This window comes from Aptenodytes patagonicus, chromosome 4 (genome assembly GCF_965638725.1).
Source record: "Aptenodytes patagonicus chromosome 4, bAptPat1.pri.cur, whole genome shotgun sequence".
Classification (NCBI taxonomy): domain Eukaryota; kingdom Metazoa; phylum Chordata; class Aves; order Sphenisciformes; family Spheniscidae; genus Aptenodytes; species Aptenodytes patagonicus.
The window spans coordinates 51939695-51959886 of NC_134952.1; the positions used below are offsets into that span (position 1 = coordinate 51939695).

A 20192-nucleotide genomic window follows, 5' to 3' on the forward strand; every position below is an offset into this window, starting at 1 on the left:
CGCGGGGAGTCCGCCTGCTGAGTTGATGCACTGTAACTTTCTGCATTACGCCCAAACTTTTTACTCTTGCACTCGACATTGCGAGTTTAGTCTGATTTAATGAAAAAATTGTGTGCAGCTGTAGCATCTTGGTTATTGCCAAATTACTCGGCTCCTCTTCTAACGTTTCAACTGAAGAACTCCTTATTTTACTAATATTTTAACCAACTTTTTTCCTCTCTCAGAATAAACTAAAAAAAAAAAATTAGTAAAATCAGCAGATATGACCTAAGTGAGTGTGTGTGGGGAGGGGGAAGGGGGCGATTGCCCCCCCCCAAAGAAGAATCTTCCACCAATTCCCATCACTTCCTTCTGCTAGAAGACTGCCATCAGTCATCAGTTTTCAAATTTCAGAAATGCCATGAATTATTACAAATATTACAAAGGCTGGAGTTTTTTTTAATAAAAATTATAAGGTTATAAATACGAAGGTGGCTATCACTTTGTATAATAATACCAACATAGCAGAATCTGGACTTCAAACACAAACTGAAGATAAACTGCAGGTGTGAGATACGACCAGCAAAGCCAGCTCAGTGCAACTAGCACAGCGCTGGACGATCGAGCCTCTTTTTATAGAGTAGTCCAAGGTAAATGACACAACTCCTCACTCTGAAGGACTATTGAGTAATCTGGCGACATCTGTTCAACAGGAATGACAACCACATTAAAGAAAGAAAAAAACCAATTAATACTTCAAACAAAATACTCTTTTATTAGAGTATTTTTGATTAAATATACAGAACTCGATTGCTACTTAAAATTTCTATCGTTCAAAGTTTTTCCCTCGAGAAGGACGGTAACGATGCTATCTCAGTGCGTATTATATGGAAGGATCACACCTCTCAAGCGTCTAGCTCATAAATCAGAGCAATGCTGCACGTACTCGGTGTGCCAGCAAAAGAAGGTACTGCTGCAATGCAATTAACATACAAAAAATGCACTGCCAACACATACACGGCCAGCTCTATGGCCAGTGATCCAGAGAGTAGCATCACATTGAGAAGTAGGCTTAGCAGCACAGGAATGAAAAAGAAAACACAGTTCCTGACCACAAAAAAGGTAAGAGTTCCAGAAGGCTTGTACAAGTCCTAAGCGTTCCTCCCTCACAAGGACTGCAAAGGACTACAAATTTAGCCACTGGTTTGGAAGATTTTCCGAAGCATCCGTCGTGCTGGGGGCAGGGATGCAGAAGTCTCACTGAAAAAGGTGATGAAACGAGTGAGTCTACAGCCCTTACGCACCTCCGAATGTCACCATCGCAGGCAGTCTGGTGAAGCACACACTTAGGGCTGAAAGACCACCAGCTATAGGCTGGCTTCTGCGCCGGGGCCTTGACACCCGTTTGTTCCTCTACCAGCACGGATAAAATTGAGCTCTTATTTTATACGCAGGACGACATTAACAAAGCAGCGTGTGTAGGTAGCTACGCCCCTGCTGCCCCTCCCTGCTGGTATCAGTTCCTTGAGCATATCATGTAAGTAACTACCATTACTATCAGACTTCAAATATTCAAGCTGTGTACTTTGTTTACATCTGCGCACACATACGACAGCCAAGACCTGCAATTCTGTGCCTTTTCATACTGCTCCACCGTTAAGCAAAACCTAAGCAATCGTCAGCTTTTAATTACGCACAGTACATCTCCTAGACTTTTTTTTAAAGAATTGAACAAAAATTTAGAAGTATGTTTGGTCAAGTTTATCACTGCATGTGGTACAATCAAACCTGGTTAACTGGCACTCATCAACCGTCTCGTGATGGAATGTCTAATGGCAGATTTCTTTAAATGAAAAATCCAGACAATTGAGAGGTATGCAGAAAACCCGTCTTAAATATTTGAAGCTACACGTGCCATCTTACAGAACACAAGCTACAGTTACAGACATAACATTAAATCTTATTAACCAATAGTGCATAAGAACTTAAAAACAGTCAGTGAAATCAGTTCAGACAGTGACTTCCAAAAAAGTCATGCCTCAACTGCATTGTGTGAAGGGGCGGGGGGGGGGGAGGGGAATAATTTTTAGGCAATTTTAACACAAAGTTTTAATCTACATTTGAAAAGCTGTTTTATTTTATATATACACACTATGTATAAAATAAATTAAAAAGGGGAAGGAGGAAATAGCTTTGTATATGCTTCAAATTAACACAGACCAGTAGTTCCATAAATGAACATTTTACCGTCTTTGTGGTAAAAAGCTGACATAGAAGTTCAAAACCATACAATGCTTATAAATAGAAAGAGTTCAAAAGATATTTTTTTAAAAAATGGAATTTAAACATCATTTTCCCTTCCCCTACAATACACTTTAGTTTTGTATGTCATAGCATCAATACATTTACAGAGTATCTGGACGTCACATCCACACAAGAATTCGTAACAAAGCAGGTAAAAGTGCTAGCGGTGTTAAAGTTTAGGACTTCTCCCAAATAACTCTACCTGCTCCTCAGCCTTCTCCTGAAATGAAGGCTATCAACATTCATCACCCAGTTTGAGGTATGGGCAGAAGAAAAAACTGCAACTGGTACTCCCCGCCCCGCCTTGCCTCTGCTAAAATACAGCAGCAATCTATTGATCTGGTAATTGACAATGGTGGTGCACAATCTCTTACCTCCATTCAGCTTGTGTATAATTTAATCACTATATAAAAAAAAGTTATTTTGAAACATAGTATTAATGCTGAACTTAAAAAACAACAACAAAAAAAAAAAACCCAAAAAACCCCAACTTTAAATCTTCTTTGCAACCATGTTTAAATGTTCTTGTTCCAGACTTAAAGCTTCACATAAACACCGGACAGAAGGATGACAATTTTAAACCAAGAGAGCACCTAAAAATATACTATAGGTAAAAATGAAATCAATCATCTCTCCACTTCATAAAAATGTAGAAACCCTGTCAGCAACAGTAGTAGACTCAGAAGGAACAAGGTGAAAAGGAGCATCTAGAATACTCAAGAGGCTTGCTACGCTACTTCTCTTTATTGCCCATTCTCTCATTTGTATGGACGGCCACTGCACGACAAGAAGCCTGTGATAGTTCTCTTGTCTTCCTTTCACCACTGCTGCCAGCTGAAGTCGTCATTGCTGCCAAAGACCAAGAAAAATCCTAGGATCGTGGCAAAGATGACTGTATTCCCCGTAAGAACAAGTGCACACGCGCCCCAGTAAATCTGTGAACAAGGGGGATTTAGTTAGACACATTTTGAACTGAATACCGACAAAAGGTTAACGTCTTAATGTCAGATTCTAGACAAAGCTCACCAACAGGCCCGTGATGCAAGAAGGCGGTATCTCATTATTTGTGGTTACGCCAAGAAGGCTGGGTTTACCCAAAATGACTCGACCAATTCACAGTTAGCCAAGCAGCACTGCAAGTTTCTTCTAGCCGTGTTCAAAGCACTGGCTAGCAGGCACAGCTGTTTTGCCGTAACATCCACAAACAGTAAAGTGAGGCTAGGCAACAGCATCACACACATCTGCAGCCCAGCTATACTTGCTAACCAGGCTATAAGACTGTTTTAAACAGACATTTAAGGATGCAGGTCTTCAAAATGCCAGCAGATATCCCAGTAACAAAACAGGAGGTGAATGTTTTCCAAGGAGAGTAAGTGGATTACTCAACGGGTGTGAGGCATTCAAACGGACCGTCTGAGCTGTTCTTGCCTAAAGAGATTTTATGAAAATGCACTCCATGTTTTTTGACTTAGTAGCGCGCTCTGAAATTCACACAAACAAGGTCATCTTTTAAAGGATTTTAGTGAAAAGCCGTATACTGGGAAAGATGTAGTGACAACTGGGAAGTTTGCAAAATAACACCACATTATCAGTTACGGTGAGTGCAGAAACGCATCATTTGTTCATGCTTCTTTAGCCCAACCGTTCCACAAATTGCCTTCAAAGTGTTCGATACACTTTTATATTGCCTGTTAAGTTTTCACACTATTTTCTATCTCGTTTTCTCTGCATTGCATATAGGCTGTTAGGGTTTATTCCATGACCACGTGAAGCAATTGGCAATCACGACGTTCTGCCGTGCTTCCATTTCTAGTATTCATTTTTCTTGCCAAAAGAACTCTTACTGTGTTTCCACTGCAAGCATCTTAAGTATGCATTTATAAGAGTTGCTTAGTGCATGAGAGCTTTACCTTCAGTAAAAAAACATAAAGAACAAAGTTTTCTAGGAAAAAAAAAAAACCCCAACCACAGATCATAGATTGAAATATTACTAACCAGTTCTGCTCTTGCAAACACTATCGGTAGCCCAAATGCTGAGACAACAATGCCTGTTGTAAGAAATATTGCTAGCTCCTTGCAGGCATTACTTGTAGCATCTGTGTCATCTACTAATCTTCTTGCTATGCAGTACGGGATAGGAGAAAGGATATAAAAAAACAGAACAAACAGTGGCCAGTACTGGCTGAAAAAGAAAGGAGAAGAAAAGTTAAAGTTAACTTGATTTACTCCCTGTTCTTCCCGAAATCAACGCAAGGCATTTTCCCCATCCAGCATCCACATTCGGGAAAGACAGACACAAGCCCAGAGAAAGCAAATCCTTCGCTTTGGAACAAGCTGACGTTAATCCAACACACCGTGTTCGTGAGCGGCTTCAGCTGACCTCAGCGGCAGAGAGCTCACGAACAGGATATTCATAAAGCGAGATCTCACTAAGCAAGCCCAAATCTAAAGCCACCTCACGTGATGAGCTTAGCTCTTAAGTTTAACCTGTCAGCTTTACTTAAGAATTGCAGAGATACCTTTGTAGAGCCCTCTCGTCATTTCGCCCGTAAGCTCTCAGCGCGCCTACGTGGAACGGAGTACCGTTCTCAGCCAACACCCACCCGCCACGGGGAACCGAGACTCGGGTTTTGCTTTTTTAAATCTGAACGCAACCAACAAAAACCTGCAAAAATTACACCATTGTATTTGGCAACGTTTTCTTTCATTGCTTGCAGCTCACCGGACTAGATTTCTCAGACACACCAATGCGGCTGCACATTGTTTCAATAAAACTTTACTGCAGTTTGAAGGGTGACCGCATAGTCATCTCCTTCCTAAGGGTTTGTGTCACCAGCCCTGGTTTTATAACAAAAGAAAGCTGGCGTAAGAAAGCTAGTCACGTATGTGACTATTGCAGAGAACAGCAATTCGCAACCACTAACAGGACTATCGACAGGATATCCGATACTTGTTTAACTGTAATTAAAGTTGATTTAAAAGATTTTCTGTAAAGTCAGCACTCACTTGCAAAGGGTCAAAGCCACAGGCCTAGCTTTCTGAACTTTTGGTCTACTGCTTCTTATCTCCTGGACTGAGAGGCAGGAATCAAGAGACCGAAAGCCCAGAGAGCAGCTGCAATTACTCCAGAGGCTGCACTACGAGGTGTGGTGCGCAGCCAAGGGTCCGCCTGACAGTCACCCACAGCCCAGCTACCACTAAGCAGCCAGAGAAAATGCAAACGCTTCCCTGATGATACGTGCTTGCCACCTGCTTCAGGAAACGCTACCTGCTTATCAGCCACGGAGGGACAATATCGGAGACATGTTAGGACGGTGCATTCTTTAACAGTTTGCAGCCAGGCCCGGTAATTTAACTTTTGTCGCCTTTACTTTTATGGCGAATTAACTCCTGGACGGTCTTTTTCCCCACCCCAATCTTTTGAAGCCAAAAAAACCCCCACCCCTCCTACACACACAGAGGACTTATCAGCCCACAGTTATGAAAGCCAGACCGTTCTGGGGTTACAGACATGCAAAACGACACGAAGACTAGGAAGAGAGCGCACGTTACTTGTACTGGGGAAGGGCACATCCGAGCATCAAGAACATCAGTCCGACCGCTCCCCCAAAGGACAGGCTGATCAAAGCTACAACGAGAACACAAATCGACAGCGGATGAAGGAGGGGCTCAACACGCCGCATGAAACACCGACCGCGACCTTCGAACGAGGCCGAGGCTCCGCCATAGCGAGCCCAGGGTGGGGCCGGGCGCGCCGCTCGCCCGCCGCCGGGGCAGAGCTTCCACCGATCCACCCCCGGGCCCGGGGGTGGCAGGGCGGGAAGCCCGGGCTCCTCTTTCGGGGCGGAGGGCGGCGCAGGGCAGCCCCGGCCGCCCGGCAGAGCGGGGCCCGCCGGCCCCCGCGGCGGCGGCCGGCCCCTCCCGCCCGAGGAGGGCCGCGCGGCCCCTTCACCGCCCCTCCCTGCGAGGGCCGCCCCGCGCCCGCACGGCCCGCCGGGCCTCCCGCGGGCGTGCGGCCCCACCGGCGGGGGCCGCGGGGCCGCCCTCCCCGCCCCGGCCGCCGTACGGCCTCCGCCAGGCGGCGGGGCGCTCGGCGCTGCGCGGCCCACCGGGGGGAGCGAGAGAGGGGGCGCCCCGCCGCCGTTGCCAAGGCAACCGCTCCGCCCCCGCCCCCGCGCACCTTTGATGCCGGCCATGGCGCCGCCCGTCCCGCGAGCCGCACAGGCGGAGGGGCTCGCGCCGGGAAGCGGAACTGGCGCGGCCCGGAGCCGCTTCCGGGAGGGGAGCGCGCAGGCGCCGAGCGCCCCCCGCCCGCTCCCCTCGCCCGCTCCGGCCGCGTGACGCGCGCTATGTGGTGCGCGCGTGGAGGGCCCACGGCGCCAGCTCCGCCCCCACCCGGAAGCGCGGGAAGCTGTCGCGCCGTCACCCGCAGCCAGGGGCCCTCCGCTGCGCGCCGCTCCCGCGCCGCCCGTCCGCCCCGACGGCGACCGGGGCGGGGCTCCAGGGCGGCGCAGCGGTGCGCACGCTCCTCTTCAGGCCCCGCCCCTTCCGGTAGGATCAGCCAATGAGAGGCGGCGTGTCCGGAGAAGAGGGCTGACTCCCTTTAGGGCTGTCATGGCGGTCGCCGAGCGGGCCGGCGCCGCTCCCGCGCTCTTCCTGCTCCTCCTCTGCGCTGCCGCGGGCCCCGCGCGGTGCTGGGACCGGCCGGGTGAGATCCGCGGGGCCGGGCTTGTCTCTGCCAGGCCCTCCCGGCTGAAGGAGCCTCGAGCCCCTCAGCCGCCTCTCCCGTCGCCGCGGCGGCGGGGCGGGGGTGCGGCGGCGCCGAGCGCGGCGCGGCGCTGCCGGGTCAGCGGCGGCCTGGTGCGGGGCAGGGGGGGCGTGCCGGGGCCTACGCCAGGAAGGCTTTTCGGTTTGGGCTCCCTTTCAACCGGCTCGCGCCGCAGTGGTAATCCCGCTGCGCCGTCGCTGGTGGCGGTACGCTCCGAGAGGAATAAGCCCGAGCCCCCTCCGAAGGAGATGGGGAGCTCTGCCGCGTCCCCCTCTGCGCGTCTGATGCTTGTTCGGGCCTTGCCTCTTGGAGAAGCACGCTATTGCGTCCTTTGTATTCTCAGCCTTTTCCTGGTAGGAGGCCCGTGTGGCTAAGGGGAGCGCGTCTGGGCAAACGTTGACCTTCGTGCTGCCTGTTTCAGGGAGGGTTCTGCTGAGGGAGGTACAGGCGCTCACTCTCCACAGAGGCCAGTACACGACATCCCGGCGGACAGCTGCAGTCCCTCAGCTACAGTGCACGGGAGGCACTGCTGGATGTTCCCGCGTCCCTGAGGTCGTTCAGTGTTACAACAAAGGTTGGGATGGCTATGATGTACAGGTAACTGTTTAAAAGCTGTTGAACGTTTAATGAAATCGTCTTCCCCCAGACTTGGTAGCTTCCAAAGGAGAAAAGAGTAACAGGCTAGGGGGTCAGTTCGGCTTGCTTTTTGTTAGAGGACCTTTGACAATTAAAGCTTAACCTAAAGAAAGCCTTTCTAACCTGGAAGACATTTTTTACGCTGAGGGTGGTGAAACACTGGCACAGGTTGCCCAGAGAGGTGGTGGATGCCCCATCCCCGGAAACATTCCAGGTCAGGTTGGACGGGGCTCTGAGCAACCTGATCTAGTTGAAGATGTCCCTGCCAGCGGCAGGGGGTTGGACTAGATGACCTTTAGAGGTCCCTTCCAACCCAAACTATTCTATGATTAAATACTTTTTGGGTTTGGATTTTCTAGGACTACTGTAGGTATATCTTTGAAATGTGCCTGAAGGCTGTAATGTAAGAACACTGCATAGCAAACCTTCGTTGGTTTTAATTAAAATGTTGCTGGAGTTCATAAGATCAAACTCTTGTGAACCCTTGAGGATGCTCTTGCTTTGGCATTGCTGCATGGATTTCCAATTTTTAGAGTAGAAAGGGCTATAAATATTTGCATCACTCTACCTTTTAAAAACTAAATTTCAGACTTGCGTGACTTCCTCTGGTGTGTCAGTACTAGTCAGTAAATAGTCATGTGTTTCTGTTTTGTTAGCTATTACCCAGGCTTCTGCCAATAGATTAACCAGGAATCAAGGCTGAAGGTAATTGTTAAAACTGATACAGTATTGTAAAAGTACAGTCAAATTTGAATTGGCAGTTGGTACTGCTCTCCTGAATTATTAGTTTAGAAACTACTACTTTTTTTTTTTTCCCAGAATATGTGTCACTTGCAGTTAGAGGTGATACCTAAGTTCAGATACTTCAAGGAGACATGAGACTGAGGAATCTGCATATACTTAACAGCAGAATCGCAATCTGAGTGTTAAGTGCTGCATATGAATGCCTAATGATATCTGTCCCAATTTCTTTTGATTTCTGTGTGGAAATAAATGGAATCGGGTGCACTGGATTTCAGGCTTCCATATTGTGTTTTTGTAGCTGCCATCCAGTTTACATGGGACAGACATTTATTAAGTGACTGTTGCACAGGGTATAGGTTATTTTTAGAAGTATTCCTATACCTAAAGAAGGGATACTTGAAAAACCTGTTCAGTGAAGAAAAACAAAATCTTCCAGAGTTGTAACACTTCTGTGTTCTGAAAGATCAGATTTTTTTTAACTTTTAGGACTTTCAAAAACATTCTTAGTTAATTTCAAATTCTTAGTCCTTTTCAAAGTACGAGTGCTCAGAAATTTCTTACCCTGTGGCCTTTTAGATGATTTGTTAGCAATTACAGCTTTATTTCAGAATATATTTGGGGAAGCAGACAGGTATTTTCACCTCGGGAACAGGAGGTTTTACTTTGTATTGTGTTTATCTTTTCAGTGGCAGTGCAAAGCAGACTTGGAAAATACCTACCGTTTTGGACAGATCGAAGTGAGCTGTGAAGGCTACGATTATCCGGATGATCCTTACATCTTAAGAGGCTCCTGTAGTTTGCTGTTCAGGCTAGAGCTGACTGAAGAAGGTGAAAGGAAAGTGAAGAACTCTGGAAGTTTTGGTTCTGGCTATTATCAGTCAAGGAAGGATTCTTCTGATTCTGGTGCTGGAGCGATTGTTATAATTGTTGTTCTGGTTCTTGCTTTTGGAGTATACAAGCTCTTCCTCAGTAACCAGCAGCCTCAGCAGAGTTTTGGTGACAGTGATGGATTCACTAGGCCTTCCTGGCAGAGTCAGCAGGCACCGCCTCCTCCTGGTTTTAAGTCCAGCTTCACAGGTAGGGCTCCGAGCCATTTACAGTACTCAAAAGAGCAAGCAGGATTGTACTGTTTTATCTGCAGTAGGTGCAGGTGGGATAGACTTAAAACCAATACGTTGGCAGTTGACTCTGCTGAATTGGCTGCGGACCCTGCAGCCAGCTTTGCATTCTGTTCTTTGTTCGAAAGTAAAAATAAGATCTTGGTTTCCCACAGGCTTTCAGGGCAGGCTGTGCAGCAAGCTGCCCTTGGAACCTTTGAAACTCTGTCTGCCCATGCTCTGCAAACGTACTTTTCATACTCTGTGAAATACGAGGATCGTGACAGGGAAGAATAATTTTCACAAGTAATCTGGAAGAGAGGATAGTCTCACGCAGGCGGAAACAAACTCATGCCAAAGAAGTGCTTTGAAACTTTACAGAAGGGTCTTTCAGCCATTGGGCTGCTGACCCCTGATTTCATTCACAAAGCAGTTGATAGGGTTGAGTATCATGTACCAGTCCTCTGTTTAACAGGTGCTTCAGTGTAGTCCCAGTGGTTGAAAGGTTTGGTTCCCAGAGCAGAGAACAGTGTCTCTGAACTATCGTTAGAGGTGCAGCACCTGAATTTCACGTGGTGCCTTTAGTCTGAAGCTGGAAATTGAATAAGCAGTGACAAGGCTGTTGCTAGGAAAAGATGCACTTTTTCTTTTCCCAGGAAACTGATGACTTTTGTCCCTTAATAAATGGACTGCCTCAGATGGTCATAGTGTCCGAGGGAAATAAACATTATTCATCTGGTGTCTGACTAACTCATTAAACCCTGTGAACGTGTGAAATGCTCACAGCACTGAAACTCAAATTACATTCTGACAAGTTGCATAATCTCCACATCTTTTCTTTTTTTGTGAGACAGAGAAGGGGTTCTGTCAAGTAAATAAGTAGCAAGGATTAAGTTCGCTTAGTCAAAAGGTTACATTTTAGTAATGCTTGTTAATGCTTTCTTCCAGGTTTGCTCGAGCCACTCTGCCAACAGAGGGTGCCAGTATAACTCTCTTGGATAGCCTTGTGCAGGGCATGTGCAGCAGAAACTTTCAGATGTACCTGCAGCAGAAAATTAAAGGGGTTCTGCTTCTGTATTACTAGTGGCTTTGCAAATTGGTTTCCATGTAGTTATTTCAGACTTCAGACAGTCTGTCTATGCTGCTTGTGCGTCAGCGGCTTTGTGTGTGCATGCCACTTGCCACTGGCGTTACTGTGGTAGTTACTAAGAGCCCTGGTCATAAGACAGGGCTCTGTCATACTGGGCACAGGCAAAACAGACTGAAGGGTTACTTTTTTTTTTTCCTGTCCTGTTCCTTGTCAATTAATTGCACCAATGCATTTTTCATTGCAAGAGTCTGAAATCTAGCAAGGGCAGGGCCTTGAAAATGTTTTCTTGATTAACACTGAAAACTGAGACGCTTAAAATGCATGTTGGGAGCTTAACTTACGGCGTTTTTAATAATGAGTGTCAATGATTTCTCCTTAGATCTCAAACAGTGTAAGGAGGAAACCTCTTGAATGTGGGGCCAGCTTAAAAATATTAAGTGTTATGCTACTTTGTGCGTTTAATATCTGCCTTAAATTTTGACAACGGAGCAAAAGCACATCTCTGAGTGTGTCCATGTGTTCCAGGAATGTCTTTGAAAATCTGGACAGTAATGAAAAGTGATGAAGTGATGTCATTTACTTACTGCTGTTAATACTTAATTTGCCTCATTTTAAATCCCCTTAACATGCAGAATGTGTCCTGTGAAACTTGTTTAGCTAGCCTATCTTAACTAAATTCTGCTTTTTCTCTGTTAGTGGTTTGACATGATCCTTAATGTTTACTTTAGATATTTAAACAAAAAAATGACTCAGTTTTCCGAGTCAGTGTTCAGCCATGGTGCTTTTGAACAAATGAGTTGGTTCATCTCCCTGATTAACATCGTTTTTACAGTAAATGAAGTACTTTTTTGTTGTTGTTGTTGTTCCAAATCAGCATAGTTTAATGGGTATATCATCCCAATGAGAGTTTTTCTTTCTCCCAATGCATTCAAAATTAAATTCAGTATCAAATCCAATGTAGACTTAAATTTTGTTTAAATTTTTTTTTTTCCTAATCTTCCGTGACTTCAAACAATCCACACCAGCTTGAAGGCAAACCAGGCCCTGTATAACTTTTACACACAAAATCTCTGGTCCACTTGTTTAGGTGGGCATATTTCAGGGAGACCATAATCTTCCGTCCTTGCCTTTTACGCTTCCTTATGTCTTAAACCTGTGGTCAAGCTTATTCTTGCATCCTTATTGTTCCCTAGACTGGACAATGATTCTACTTTGGTTTTGCATCTTCTCTTTTTATTTCTAAATGGAAGACATTTGGTTCTGAGTCAGAACCTCATGTTACGCAGGTCACGTGAAAACTCTGTAACTCTTCTCCCCCCACAACCCACTTGATATGCTTGCAGTTTCATCAAGGTATTTGTCAAGCTTGGTGACTCATGCATAATAAAAAGCATTGCAATGTGATTGCAGTTAGCATGTCTTCTGATAACAAATACCCGGCTAGAATTACCAGAAACAATACGAAGTAATGTTTGCCATTAGGCTGAGCCACTGTTACTCAAAATGTGCAGCTGTTTTGAGTGAGATTAGAAGCAGTGTCCTAGTGGTTAGTTCACTCTTTGGTCTTACGTACTTGATTTCTGTTCCTGCATCTGTTTCTGGCCTGCTGTGTGACCTTGAGCAGATTACTTTTTCTTCATTTCCTTTTCTTTTTTTAATCTAACTTGTCTGTCTATAAAGTCTGCAGGCAGGGACTCTTTGCCATGTTTTGCAGACATCAGGGCTGTGAGATTGAGTGGAAGCTAATTTTTAACATAAAACTCTTTACATTATTTAGTGTTCGTTTCTATGTTTTTTCCTGCTTTCCGAACTGTGAGGCCTTTCAAGTTAAGCTTGATCAAGAATCTGCTGAAATCAGGAGGAGTTTATGGTCTAATTTTTCATTGTCTTTAACAGAGGAGAGTCTTGTTGCAACAGCTGGCCTGAGGATTAGGTGCCACTAACTGATATGTTTTCCATTTTCATTTTGTTTAAGAAGGAAACAGCTTTGGGACTCATTCCAATCATGGAACCAGTTCAGGACCAGGATTTTGGACTGGATTAGGAGCAGGAGGCTTGCTAGGCTACTTGGCTGGCAGTCACAGGTAAAATATGCACACTATCAGATTTGAAGCATTTAAGCTTGATTTCCTCACTCCACTCCCCCCCATTTCAGTAGCCACCTCTTATTGTTCAAGATTAGAGGCCTAACTGAATATTTAAGTCCAAATACATGAACAAGCTTCCTAACTTGGGCTTCTTTTCTTTTAAAAACAGTCTTTGGTCCGCTATTTTTTTTTTTTCAGTCCTTTGAAATGATGTGCCTGAAAATGCTGGTGTGAGATAGCTATTTGTAAATTTCAGCAGCAGGAAACTCCATATCCATAGAAGCAAATAATTTAAATCAGTGCGTCAAAGGTCATGATGTGTTAGTCTTATTGATACAACTTTTTCAAGGTAGTTAACAGAACAGAGAGATGTTTTCTTTTGTCTTACATGGCTGGGATGCAGGTGCTGCTAAAATGCATTTAAGCTTCAGATGTCAAATCTACTTTCTTGTCTGACAGAATTTCAGAGGGAAAAATTTCCTCATTTGCAATTGTTAGAATTGCTTATCCTGAAGAATGAGGTTTAACTTCCTTTTGGAATTCTACAGGTGTTATTGTGACAATGCTGGATATCCCTGCTATCAACATATGTTAATTATATTAAATAGGGAGATTTCCAGCTTTGAAACAACTGCCTGCTTACAGTTTTACCTCAGAGATGCAGTCCCCTTGTTGTTTGGGATGGTAATTCCTTCATTTTTCATAAGGGCACTAATGAAGCCTTCTTTCTACTCTGTTTCTCATTAGAGCACAGCCACGTTCCCCGTATCACAGTATGTGGACAGATCCCACAGCTGCACCTCCAATGAATGAGCAGTCAAGCAATTCCACACAAGGGAGCAGTTCAGGAACAAGAACTGCTTCTGGTAAGGCAGAAGACCTTTTAAACTCCTGAAGCTCAAGGGACTTTGACCTATCAAAAATACACAGGTGTTAGTTGAGGTTCAGCAAGCATTCTTTGTTTTATTTTACCACTTGGTACAGGTGGGCATTTAACAGTGTCCCTTATGTCTGTTTCCTATGGAAGCAGGGCAGCATTGTGGGGCATGAAACTCCCTGCAAGCCTCCGATGGGCATGGTACCTCCAGCACTGGGTTTGTCTTCATCTGCAAGGTGCATTAGTTTAAGGCTTTCCCCTTCAGTGTGCGCTACACATGCACTTCACTAGCAAACGTGTACAAACATGATTTCTTTCTAGAAAGCAGGTTGTCTAATCTGCAAGAATAGAATATTTTTCAGGCCAATCAGCTCAACAGTTGCTTGCTGTTCTACTTTATGTGAATATGTTTAACTCATCTCCCTTACCACTTTTAGCCTTTTTAGAACTGGGGAGAGCCCAGTTGGAAAGGCTTTGGTGGAACTGACGCTTTTTTTTTCCTTTGCAGGCTTTGGGGGCACAAAACGAAGATGAAATCCTTGATGTTATTACGTCTGAGTGATTGAACTAAATCTTTCTGTGTGCTAGCACTTTTTTTATTAGTAGTAGGCTTCAGAAGTGGATATGAGAAGAGGTGTGAAGGACTAGGCAAAGAATTCCTCTCTTTCCCTGAGGAAATGTGGACTCTCCCTCTTGTATAGGGTATTACAGGTGCTGGAACATCCACTGTTTCACAACAGCAGCTTCTCATAAGATACAAAATAAACTCATCCAAGTTAAGAAGAATGATGTTACAGTACTTATACGTCTGTCTATACTTGAGGGATTATGGCAATGGTAGCCTTACCAGATTTTCAAAGCAAGTATCTTACTCATGTTCTGGGTGTAATTTCATTTAATCCAGAATTTATGAGTTTTTCTTGGTGGTCCAGCATCTGAAAGGCCTAGTTTGTAATCTACCTGATATCTAAGGGGTGCTGCTCTTTGAAGCTACTTTTGTTTGTCTTTGTAAAATTCATGTGAACGTTACTGTAAGTGCAGTCAGCTACTCAGATGGGTGTTGGGGTCTTTCCTTAATGGAAAAGAGCAAAACTAGAGAGAGAGACTAACATTAATATAATGTTTGTATCTGTGCTGTGTGACTATTGGAGCCAAAATTTGCAGATTGAGGACATTCTATGTTTCAGGGTTTATCCAAGTGGCTGTGCAAATCTGGGGGATTTTGTGTATAAATTATGAAAAAATAATAATAATAAATAACCTGAAATCAGACAAGATGGTCCTTCTCTAACTTCGACCTTTTTCTGGAAGACTGAGGTCATCTAAATTCAGATGGCTACAGACACTTTGCCCACATTGAGGCTCCAGACTTTCATTTTTACGGTGGATGTTAGCAATGCTATGAAAAATTGTGGTGTGAACTGGCTTATATCTCAGCCGCTGTCTGTCCTGTTGGATGACCTGTCCAGGACACAGTAAACCAAAGGTGCTCACTGCAAAGGGAAGGGAGCATTCTTAATCCAAAGCTGGTGGTATCTCTAGAACATAGCAGGCCTTGAGACTAAGCGAAGAAAGGAAATCGAATGTCTAATGGAATGTAAACTTTCCCAAATGTACTTTTTAAAAACAAAGTGCTGTCAGAGTGGGAAGCAGAGAGGCCTTGCTTTTTTTCTGTAATGATGTTTTGGGGCTCTGAGAAGTGTCATATAGTTCTTGTGTGATTGACTGTGCCCTGGGAGAGGCGTTGCTGGAAAAAAAAACCCAAATTTCTCAGGATTGGGGCGGGGGGGGGAGAGGGGAAGACTGAAAAATGGGCTGCTTGAACACCAGGTCTTGTCCAGAGGCCATCCTAATACAGCTTAGACATGCGCGTGTGTGCGCATGCACGGCTTTTCTGTGCTGGCAGCAGTCTGAGAAGCATAGCGTCCATCCTTGTGAAAATACTGTGTCTGGGAATTGATGTGAACTATTACAGCAAAAGCAAAGCACTGTTTTGCTGATACGAGCTGCATCTCCACAAGGAGATTTAGCAGGTATGGTTAGTCTAGGAAAGTGACTTCAGTGTTACTCATCAAAAAGCAACTACGTCAGTTCATGAGTACAAGAAATAATTGGCTCAAACAATAATGCCCGAGTTCAATGTCTGGCTTAAGCAACAGAAAAAAAAAAAAACCACAAAAACCCCAAACATAGAAATCTTCAAGAAGTCAACAGATGCTAAGAAAAAGTGTACGGCTTGCGCTGAAAACATGGGAATCATGATAAAACTGATAACTTGAGGATAAAATAATGGTTTGCTGCTCAGAGCTGCTTGAGGATTAAGGGAAAATATCTTCATTAACAGCCTGCTCTGTCAACCTAGAAAGCAGGGAAATGGCAAAGACCTTGCTGTTGGCCTATTAGAAAGTTTTACCTTTTATGAGGAAAAGTATATGATAAATCTCTCCTTTTGACCAAATATAGCAAAATAATGTATTTTAAATGCTTAGTATTTTAAAATATTTAATATTTTAAATTGTTCATAACAATGAAATTATTTTTGCTAATTGTTTGGGTAGTTTGAAGCTGAAGTTTGCTCTCAAATTATGATGTGTTATAAAATGTTTTAGGCAACATTTTCATTTGTATTTATAGTTCCTGCATGAAATGTGTTTTGATGCGTAAACCTGATGAATTACCATAGTTTCTGAATCTGTTTGTAGGATATTTTTGCCCTTCCCTTTGACAAAGTAACGAAATAAGTGAATAAGAAGGGGTACTTGTGTCTCTAAAGCACTGTCTTGAGGTCTGCAGGGATGGCACTGTCTGTTTTTCAGGGTTGGCTATGTCTCATCATCAACTTCCCAGCTGGTGTAATAACAGCCTTTACCCCCAGATGCAGAGCTGGTAAGCTGTATATTTTGTTTCAACAAAATAAACCAATACTGGGAATAGAGTTATTTTATTGATTGGATTTTCAATAACAAAATACTGAACCACGTAAAGAAATGAAGGATTCCTTGTGAATCAAGGTTTTACATCTGAGTCTGCGGAAAAGCTCCATTATGCTGGCGAGTTCCTGGTTTTACAAGGTGATTAGCTGAACCTTTGAAAAGAAGTTATGATCACTGCTGCTGTTCCCAGTTGTGGATATAGCAGAACTCTACCCTGGGATAGCAGCTGACAGGTCTGCTGCTTATACTAAGAATGTGTCCCTGCTGAACAGAGACATAGCAACTTCTTGGCAGTAGTAGTGTAAGGTTAAACGGAGGCCTGCAAATTTGGATATCGAAGTTTCTAAGGTCAAAGATCAAGGATGTTGGTGAGGCTCCTGAATGAAAAAAAACTTGTGGAAGGCAGCTTGGAGCTCATACTTGTGAGAGTCCGTGAGCTTCCTTCCTGAACATCTGATCTGGAAGGTCCTAGTCTTCCTTCTGCTCCTGGACAGGGTTTTGGCAGCATCTTCACAGCAACTTCATAGTTGCAAGGCATATGTAAATGCTTAAACTGTTAAATGCTGCTGTAGGAGAACTGTAGTTCTACTTGGCACCTGGGACTAGTTCTGCTCATACTCTGACATGGCTTACATCCTCACACAAAGCTAAAGCTCATTACAGGAACGAAACTCCTGGTTTTACAGCTGACTTCCCCTGAAGCATGTGATGAAAGAAAAAAAGATGCACAGAGATAAGCTTTCTCTATGCCACTCTGTCTTGTGACTCAACTCCCAGGTCAGATCTTGGCTAGTTCTGCAGACTGTCATGCTATGCAACTTGCTCTTTTCTCTGGGTGCAAGGTGCGTGTTAGACTTACCAGCAAGGCGAGATGGTATGTTGTTTTGTTTTTTTAAAAATTAAACTCTTCCATGATCATCACTTTACACCACTAAGTTCCAAAAGGAAACTTAAGCCAGGTGGCACAATTACTGGCACTAGGAGTTGTTGCACAAAGAAATTGCTGCAATAAAGTAGCAAGCAATGCCTGCCTGCACAGCCATCTAAAAGCTGAAAATGCAGTATTTGTATGCAGGCTGTTGTCCACTTAGTACCAATTGTAAGTAAGTGGTGTATTTTTCCCTCCTTAGGAAAGCAAATTAGTATTAGGTCTTAATGTTTTCAGAGTACCTATCAACCAGTGGTTCTGGTACAGAAGTAGCCCAGCTGCCTCCAAACTAAAGTATATGAGCAAAACCACAAAAATAAAAAAAAAAACCTCACGGAGATGCAGTCTGTACCAACAGACAATGCTGTTGCCTCATGTTGTGTGTAATGAAACATATTGTTAGGTCCCTTGTTCTCCTTCCGTACCTATTGGGGCAGTTCAGGGTTAAGTGTTGCTTGGGAGAGGCTCCATATCCCTCAGCATGTTTTGCTGAAACCTTCCTCTGTGGCCCATTCTCTTGCTTTCCCAATATCGCCTCCGCTACACTTTCTCACGTCTCCTTTTCTATTGCAGCTGTGTTTTGCCAGTGCTAATGAAAATAATCAGCAGACTCCCTTTGTGGCCTGTATTTCTTGTCTCCCACTGTCTTCCGTCTTATAGTTCCCTCTGTTCCTGCTGAGTGTCAATGTTTCTTCAGTAAGGAAGCGACAAGCACTTGCAAAAAGTACATTGAGCTGGGAATGGCTGGAGTAGATTGAGATGAAGTCAAGGGAGCAAACTGTCAGGCTGTGAATTGACCTTTGTAGGCAGTATGTCTGTGAAAAGAACTTTTTTCAGCCTTCTCTCAGAGAAGGATTTTTGTCAAGAGTACAGCATTGGCAGCTGGTGACTGGAGCAGATTAAGGACTGGTGAACTGGCAGCATGAAAAAGACCTGAAAACATCCTCTCTATCCTACCTTAGGAATGTCGAAGACTTGTATAACCAGGAAGCTGGCCTAGGATGTGTTAGCTCAGGCACTCCATAGACATGCCATTGCAAATCCTGTAGGTAGAAGTATGTTTAAAGATATCATATGCTTCTGAAAATGCCACGGTGCTAGTGCCAAGCACAAGAAAGGGGACTTGGCCCCGCATCCGTGTTTCTTTCCCACTGCAGCGTGTCTTGGAATGAACTGAGATGGCCAGAAATGGAAAGGGTAGCAAGCAAGTATGATGAAGGGTAGCAAGTTTACACCTGCACTAGCCAAAGCCAGGCTTGCAGGTGGAGCCTTTGCCCCAGTATGTCCTGTCTGCTCACTCTTCTCACACAACAGCAGGAAATACTAGGCAGCTCTAATAGCAGTTGTATCAGGATTATTTTACTGGGCTTGAAAGTTTCATCCTGCATCCCTAAAGAAGTCCTAAGGGCAATTATCAGTATATGTGTGGACGCCTTTTGCTCTGAGGACCATCTCAGCCATAGCCCAATTCAATCTTCAAACTATCCACTGTGAAGTTTGGTGGAGACAAATCACCATCTGTTTAAAGACCAGGTTCCCCGAGTTACGCACAGGGAATTTTTTCTCATTTACTGGATTTGCCTTGACTTCCCTGGCACTGAGACTCTCGTACGGTCTTTGCTGTACAACTGTATTCGGATGTCATTGTACAGGATCCTCTGAGACTTGGCCTTGAGATCAGAGCTCTGAGATCGTGGCCCCTGCTAGCCATCTTCTATAGGCCTCCTGTGCCCTTGTAATCAGCACAGGGGGATGTATTTATTGAGGCAGCACTGGAATTACCAGCAATCCAAAATGCTGCTGCTGCTGAGTAATGGGAGTTATTCATCTCCCAGTCAACTCCTGTAGTCATTTTCATGTCATTTAGCAGCTGTAAATGCATCACATCTGCTTTAATGGACAGAAAACAATTATGGTTGAGGGGAAAAAGGGAAAAAAAAAAAGTGTAATGAATGTAGATAAAATGTTGAGGTGGAACAACTTTGCAGAACTGACCTTCACACTGGGAATGCTTTATCAGCATTCTTTTTCCAAGAGGAGGAGGAAGAGGAGGAGTACTTTATGATTGCTGTGGATATGAATAATACCACCAGTGCTTTCTGCACCACTCCAGCAAGAGGGGGGGACTTAGAACTGTAACAGATTTGGTGTTCAATAAAGTCAGACCTGTTTGGGGCTCTTTGTAGTTTGATACACAGCTTGCAAAGAATTGGTAGCAGTAACTAGTGAAGTTAGATCAGTGCAGAAATTCATGTGGTTGCAGCATAGACAGAAACAAACTGAATCTGTGCCGTTTCTGAAATTGACGTCAAAATCAAGCTCAAAGTAGGCTGAAACAGCTCAGAGAGTTGTTCCTGTCTTTGCTTTCGAGTCAAGGCGATCCTGTTCAGCGCCAATTGTCATGTGCTGCTGACACCTACTGTCAGCAGTGAAGTGCTATTTTCCTTAGGTAGACAAATCCCATGTCCTCATCATGACTATTAGAAAACCAGCCAGCCCCCCCGGGTCACAGTGCAGTTTGATTCTGTCTTGGCAAGCTTGGCTGGTTAATTCTACATGCTCTCCTTCATAACAGGTGGAAGGATTTCTTCCCTTTCTAACAAGGAGCTGGGGATTAGGCTGCAACGTAAGTGAATGTGTAGAGCTGAAACAGTGCAAACGTAAGTGATGAGAGGAAGACCACACTTGAATCAAGTAATCCAGTTTTACCCAAGATACTAATACGTTCCCTTTAGCTCAGCTGATGTGG

General features: G+C 44.3%; 2 protein-coding genes across 3 annotated transcripts; one reads left to right on the forward strand and one right to left on the reverse strand.

Annotated features, from left to right (window-relative positions):
• Nucleotides 1–731: 731 nt before the first annotated feature.
• Nucleotides 732–6743, reverse strand: LEPROTL1 (leptin receptor overlapping transcript like 1). The gene is made up of 4 exons (XM_076336728.1): nucleotides 6464–6743; nucleotides 5836–5911; nucleotides 4279–4465; nucleotides 732–3218 (listed from the first exon to the last, which is right to left on the reverse strand). Exons 1-4 carry the CDS (start codon nucleotides 6477–6479, stop codon nucleotides 3102–3104), a joined length of 396 nt encoding a protein of 131 aa, XP_076192843.1. The 5' UTR covers nucleotides 6480–6743; the 3' UTR covers nucleotides 732–3101.
• Nucleotides 6744–6861: 118 nt separating this feature from the next.
• Nucleotides 6862–16511, forward strand: SARAF (store-operated calcium entry associated regulatory factor). Of its 2 annotated transcripts, none has more exons than XM_076336725.1 (6): nucleotides 6862–6991; nucleotides 7473–7648; nucleotides 9118–9508; nucleotides 12594–12702; nucleotides 13453–13571; nucleotides 14091–16511. In XM_076336725.1, the coding sequence occupies exons 1-6, from the start codon at nucleotides 6898–6900 to the stop codon at nucleotides 14114–14116; spliced, it is 915 nt and encodes a 304-aa protein (XP_076192840.1). In that variant the 5' UTR covers nucleotides 6862–6897; the 3' UTR covers nucleotides 14117–16511. The 2 variants fall into 2 exon arrangements, with proteins under 2 accessions (XP_076192840.1, XP_076192841.1); XM_076336726.1 differs by having other exon boundaries at nucleotides 12597–12702.
• The last annotated feature ends 3681 nt before the right edge of the window (nucleotides 16512–20192 follow it).

Bases quoted from the DNA above. Each gene is read 5' to 3' on its own strand.
- LEPROTL1 (XM_076336728.1), bottom strand. The intron at 4,466-5,835 runs GTAACGTGCGCT...TTTCTTTTTCAG, and splicing joins TGTGCCCTTCCCCAGTACAA to CCAGTACTGGCCACTGTTTG. The intron at 3,219-4,278 runs GTTAGTAATATT...CCTTGTTCACAG, and splicing joins TGTTTGCAAGAGCAGAACTG to ATTTACTGGGGCGCGTGTGC.
- SARAF (XM_076336725.1), top strand. From the start codon at position 6,898: ATGGCGGTCGCCGAGCGGGCCGGCGCCGCTCCCGCGCTCTTCCTGCTC. The intron at 6,992-7,472 runs GTGAGATCCGCG...TGCCTGTTTCAG, and splicing joins GCGGTGCTGGGACCGGCCGG to GGAGGGTTCTGCTGAGGGAG. The intron at 12,703-13,452 runs GTAAAATATGCA...GTTTCTCATTAG, and splicing joins TACTTGGCTGGCAGTCACAG to AGCACAGCCACGTTCCCCGT.